The 6,666-nt window shown below is 29.5% G+C and overlaps 1 protein-coding gene across 1 annotated transcript; it reads left to right on the top strand.

Annotated features, from left to right (window-relative positions):
- The first annotated feature begins 589 nt into the window (after positions 1 to 589).
- On the top strand, positions 590 to 1,748 carry LOC129906948 (uncharacterized). The gene is made up of 3 exons (XM_055982944.1): positions 590 to 808; positions 885 to 1,166; positions 1,223 to 1,748. The coding sequence occupies exons 1-3, from the start codon at positions 767 to 769 to the stop codon at positions 1,604 to 1,606; spliced, it is 708 nt and encodes a 235-aa protein (XP_055838919.1). The 5' UTR covers positions 590 to 766; the 3' UTR covers positions 1,607 to 1,748.
- Positions 1,749 to 6,666: the final 4,918 nt, after the last annotated feature.

Genomic DNA, 6,666 nt, shown 5'->3' on the forward strand with positions numbered 1-6,666 from the left:
GATGAAATCAGAAAGAAAATATTGATCAACACATAAAAACAAAGTTTTAATTTATTGGTCCGTTAAAAAATAATTTGATTTTTAAAGAAAAAAAAAATTGTTTTAACATGAAAATGATTTAAATTTCAAACTGATTTTTAATCTTGCACAATATTCCCAAAAACAATGTTTTACTCGTGAACAAAAATGACTAACTCTTCAGGTGATGCTAAGGGCTTAATAAAATCATTATCATAAAATTCAATCTTTAAAGATTTTATCAAAAAATTCATGGAAAGATGAATCAATAACAGATTGCAAAAATGTCAAGTAGGTACTGAACTTAAAATCAAGAAATAACTCAAACAAGTCCCTTTTATTACTCTTTGACTTATTTTATTACTCTTTTACTATTACAAGCCATTAAAAAAGAAACCCTTAAAAAATGATTTTCTTTAAACCCGTTTTTTTCTCAAAACGAAATTTTTGGTGTCTTGTCCATCGTGAATGAAAAAACAAACAAAATATAAAGTTCAAAATAAATATAATAATAAGATACATATTATTTTCATTTATATGTATACTATTCGTCTAAAAACAAAAATATGTACATAGTTAATAATTGAACAATGATTTGAAAAGTTTCGTATTAAATTTAGACAAAGAAAGATTCTCTAACAATCGATCGAAATTGGTATAAAAAGCCCGATTTGCTTGCAGTAAATAGTTCAGTTTCAAACATTTTCTGTTAACGAAAACAACTACAACAACAAATCAAGGCATCACCATGAAACTTATTTGCAGTATTTTAATCCTTGCTGGAGTTCTTGTAACTATCAATTACAGAGAACCTCTCAAATCCATCAAAGAATTTAACAATATTTTATTTTTTGTTTAATTTTAAGGATGCATTTGCGATGCAAATGCCGAAAATGGAGCTATGGAATAGGGCCTCATCTGCATGTAGGCAATCATATGATCGGGAAAAAAATGCAATATTGAATAAATTCAATGCGGCTAATAAAGATTGTGACAATGCGCTTCAAGCCAGATTAAAAAAACTCAATGAAGGTGCAGCAGCTACATTGAAAGAATTAAGAACTAGTGTTGCCACCGTATGCGCCATTTCGGGTAAATGCACGGAATCGGGACCAGCTGCCGACAATTTGAACTGTTTCAAAACAAAGGTAAGTTTGTTATTTGTATTATTTAATTGAGAAAGGATGACGTTCTGTAATTTAAGGGTCATGAAAGGGGTAATACTTTAAAATTGCTATTGACTGAAGCTTCGACTGCTAGAGCTCAGCTACAGAAGGATATTGCAAATGCCAAGGGTATTGAGGCTGTTTGTAAGGAGAAAGCCGATATTCAAGAAAATGAAGCTGCAGATGCAGCACTGAATAAATTCTACGATTGTGTTAATGGCAAAACTCCTAGTCCAACACCACCAACTACAAAAGCTACAACACCACGAACTGAAGCTACAACACCACCAACTACAAAAGCTACACAATATTATTTCCCCACAGATATTATATTTCCATCAGGTGATTGTAATCGTTGGAGATGTTGTTTTGGTGTAAAGTATATCGTTACGCCGAAAGAATGTTATAATTGTTCGTGCTAAATGCTGTATGAGCAAAATTCTGAAAGTCAAAATTCTGTACAGTCAAATTGTGGTTGGTCAAAATACTGTATTTCAAAATTCTGTACATCAAAACATTGTAAAAATGCTGTAAAAAATAAAAAAAAGTGCGCTCGCACATAATAAAGAGACAAGCTTTGAATGCTGATTAATATTCGTACCTTATTAGGAGCTACGGGAAATTGAGAGACAAAACAAAACTCTACACTTACACTATTAATTTATTGAGTTCTCTCGTTTTTTTTTTTTTGGTAAATTTAAATTTTTATAAATGTACTTGCTGAGATTTCTGGTATTTATTTTTAACTCTATAATGTGTTAACCTTTTCCAATACAAAAAAGCAAAGGGGATCAAATGATTTTAAAAATTTTCACTTGTGAACTTTTTGCAAAAAGTGGCCTATGTAATAATACTTTAAGTATACTGCACCACAGAAAATTGTACAATGTACCTATTATTATTAACTTTTTCGAACATTTTTTCTACAAATATTTCAAATAAGGAACTTAAAAATTCAGCACTTTACAGAAATGCAGCATTTTACCAACACGGCACTTTACAAATACGGATCTTTATAAATTTTAACACTGGTATAATGTTAACTTTTTAATAAAAACGATGAATGCACAGTAAAAATAAATTTTGTTTGTTTTTTGTCGGCTTTCGTTTTAATTTTCGACTCATGTATGATTGGTATACTCGTACATAGCTATGTAATCTGCTCTATTTAACGCCCATTTTTACTCTGATCCCTCTGCACCTTGCCTAATTTTGATTTGTTAAAATTGTTCGTAAAGCATGTGAAGTGAGCGAAAACACACTAAGCATATTTCTACGCTCTTAAAGCAGGGCATATGAGAATTAAATCGGAGACCCCATTTACATTGATCAAAAGACATCAAATTCAAAGTTTTTAGAATATTGAAATTTTCCGGCGAAATACCTTAAATATTGCTTAGATTTACGTAAGAGCATAATAAATTCAATTTTTTTTAGGAAACTTTTAGTTGAAAGTTGCCGTTCAGTAATGTTTGATATGTCAAATTAGGGATGGGAAAAACCGCCCAGTTTAAACCGGTTTTGGACTTTTGCCTGGGTCAACCATTTTTTTGTCTTCCCGATTTGAAACGTAAAAAAAATAAACAATAATCATTTTTATCAAAAAACTAAACCGATTTCCATGGATCAAAACTGGGTTTTATCGTTTTTCTAATAGTTTCTATGGCCAGAAGTGATGGGTTATTTTTTAAAAAAATCAGCTCAAAATTGGCTTAGAAAAAAAAAATTACGATTTAAATCCGGACACAGAAATTCGGGACGCAGTAGGATACTTTGGGCGCCAGGATTTGATAACGGTTTTTTGTACAGGAATTCAATACATTCATTTTTTACTTATTATTATTTATTTTTTACTATACGAGGTCTATCCAAGGCCGTACGCAGGGGGGGGGGGGCAAATTTTTGACCCATTGAAAAAAAAAACAAATAATGTGATTACACTGGTTAACAAAATTAAACTTTTTTTTGTTGCCGAAACAATAATATATTTTTCTGTGCTGAACTCGAATCCGAAGTCAAAGAAAATTAATCAGCTCCCGTTTTTGAAATATTACCTTTAGAAAATGCAGTACTTCGAACCTTGTTCTTTTATATAAGGAAAATTGTTTGAGCATATTTAGAAACGGTTTTTATAAGAACTTTTTACAACCTTTTTAAATCTGTTTAAATCTTTCCGATATCTTTTTTACTGCCCGAGCTATCCTAAGTTGTTTGTTATTTTTATAAATTTTATAACGTCATTATCTTCTTTATGATATATGAAGCCAAACCCACTGACTTCAGTTTAAGATATCTCGGCCAACATCCGAGTTCAGCACACCGAAAACTTTCAGAAAAGTATATTTTTGTTTCGGCAACAAAACCCTTGTAAACCAGTGTTATTTATAAAATAACTAGCTGACCCGGCAGACTTCGATCCGCCATTTCTTGTATTTATTTCTAATTTTCGACTCTGCAATTAGTTAATTTTCAAATGAAAAAGAGGATCAAAACTTGAAAAATTCATAAAATGAGTTTAAAAATGTTAACTTTTAAACTTTTTGCAAAAATGACCTATGCAAAATACTCATGCATGCGCATGATTAAAAATTATATTTCCTATAAGTTTGAGATTTTTTGCAGACTTAAAAATTCCAAAAAAATAAAAGACTACTCAAAAATTTCCTTAAAAATTAGTTGTTTTTAAAAAAAATTTTATGAAAAAAATCCGTTTCAGACCCCTAATTTTTTTTTTTTTCAATATCTTTCTAATGGTGTAACTCAAATTTCTGTGCAAAATTTTGCGTACCTGTAATTAGTCTTTTGTCGAAGGCCTATGACTGCAAGAAAACCTTCACAACTTGGTTCTGAAATTTTTTTGAATTTTTTCAATACCGTTTTTAACTACTGAATAAATTTGTCTATCATTAAAAAAAAAAGTCAACTCTTTACGACTTACCGTTTAGATAATAGCCTCTTTTTTCAATGTCGTGTTACCCTTTTTGACCCTATAAAATCTTAAATTTTTTTTTGCCTTAAACCTTCTCCTCTTATGCTTCTTTGATTTAAAAAAAAATTAAGTCAGTCGGTGTGGCCGGTTAGCGAACGTACACAAAACCAAACTTTAATATATTGATTTTTAGCCTTTTTTAAGGCAATGGGTTTTTCAAAGTCCATTATAATTAGAAACAAAATATTTTATTACTACTATTATGCTTAATCCTCATACCAAAATATGCAGCTTATCTGGAACCAGTTGTGAATATTTTGCAATCAAAAAAATTAGGCTTTCTTGCATGCACTAAGCATAATTATATTCATCATACAATGCCAAAGGATTCAGGAGTAGAAGAACTCGTGACTGACTCGAAACTGGTGGCTGAAGAAGTTAAAGTAGAATTGCAAGCACCGATAATAGTCAAACGCCAAGCACATTGCTCAAACCATCCTACATCGAACGCAGTTGAGCGAAGGCTTAACTCTGGTGCAATCTTTGGATCTCCCGAAGATCTCCAAAAACTTGATTTATGCGATGTCGTACTTACTAAATACTGGTCTTTCCTTACCGTGCACCACAAACTCGGTTGCAAGAATAATTTTCTAAAAACTTAATTAGAATTGTACATTTAATTCTTATTTTTAAATCAATATAATTTCAACCAATTGTTTTTAAAATAATCGATTTCACAGTTAAAAAAAATGCAAACAATTTTGAAAAAACTCACTGAATACAATTTTTGTTCAGGCTGTATACTTTAATACAAAATTGACTCATGTAAAAAATTGCCTTAATTGATTCCTTATCGAACAACTTAAAACCAAACTGCAGACTCTGGGGGTGTTAATGAGTTTTTAAATAACGTTTCGTAATCAGTGCAACTAGCTCTACAAAACGTTATAGGTCTCCGTCTCCGCCCGCGTATATTTTGAGTGTAACAGAGTGTAATTTTTAGAATATGAAAATTTTCGACGAAATGCCTTGAATTTTGCTTAGAATTACGCATAAATATAAATATAGTTCTTTTTTTTCAGGAAGCATGTTGTTGACGTAGGTACAATCAAAATTGACACTAAGCGTATATTTTTTGAAAAAAAAAAAAAATAATTTAATTTATTATGCTTGCATAAGAAAAATATAATCATTACAGTAAAAAATGTAATATTGAGTTTGTTTTTTTTTTTTTGGTATTTAAGCGTTTCTTGCTTTAGTTTTTTGAAAAGATTTAATTTTTTAAATTTTATATATTAAACTATCTTTTTATTCATACCATAAACATAAAAATCAGACAAGTATCAAAGAAACTGTGTCATGTGCAGGTGGATTGGAACTGTATAAATTAGAAGTATTTCATGATAAAAAGTCGAAACAGAATTACTGTTTTATTTAACTTAATTTATTTTTTAACTCTTTTGAATAAAAAATTAATAAAATAATAACACCATGTTGTAACTTAATATATTTAAGCTAATAAATGAATCTTTATTTTTATTTGTAGGTTCTGCAGAAAAGAGTTATAATTTTTTGAATTCGATTGTACACAAAAACCGAAAAAATTAACTTTTTTATTTTCTTTTTATCATTATATCAATTATGTATATGAAAAGCTTAGAAAAAAATTACACTATTGAAAAGTTTACAAATTTTCCTAAAGAATAAGGTCATACTTTAATTTTTACATTGCACAATAAGTATAAAAATAATTTACTAAACACAATTTTCAGTCTTCACTCGTTTAAACGATAAAGCCTACTCTAGTTAGAGCATTCGTGTAGTTTTAAATCCTCGTCTAACTTTTTCTCATTTTTAAACAGTTCCCGTGAGCATGACAAGTTCAACGCTGAAATGTCGGGAAAATATTTTAATCAATTCATTTCGTAAAAAAAAAACACTGGCATTAGATTTTATTTTTTATAGATATCCAAGTAAATTTTTCTAGCGGTTTTTTGTGCGCTGAGCTCGAATCACATCACGTTTTTGAGATATTTCCATGCCAAAAGATCACAAAAATAGTGTTTTGGAAGTTCAAAATTCAATATCTAAAAAAATTGGCACGTTAGAGCTATTCTAATAGTAGATTCCAATTACGATGGTCAAAGGCCATAAGTAAAAAATAATTCGGTTACTATGGAAAAATATTTCTCGCCAATATTACTGTCATTTACCGAAAGATTTTTTGAAATTAGGGTAAATTAGGGCATTATGGCATACCTAAGCACAAACTCAAATAACTTTACTACGGACTACAATTTTTACTTCAATCATTTTTTTTAATTAAGTTTCATAAAAACGTAACATAAATAAATTATTTAAGAATACAAATTTAAGCTTTTTAACAAAAAATAATTTAAATTAAAAATAGTCCAAAAAAAACCATATTGCCCTATGTACGGGCAATATGGCGAACCCCATTTACTTCGGAACCCTTCACTTTTTTTACGTATATTCAGCATTTCTGAAATATAATTGTAAATAAGTTTCATAAAATTAACGTTAAATTGAGGT

Source organism: Episyrphus balteatus, chromosome 1 (genome assembly GCF_945859705.1).
Source record: "Episyrphus balteatus chromosome 1, idEpiBalt1.1, whole genome shotgun sequence".
NCBI classification, from domain to species: Eukaryota; Metazoa; Arthropoda; class Insecta; order Diptera; family Syrphidae; genus Episyrphus; species Episyrphus balteatus.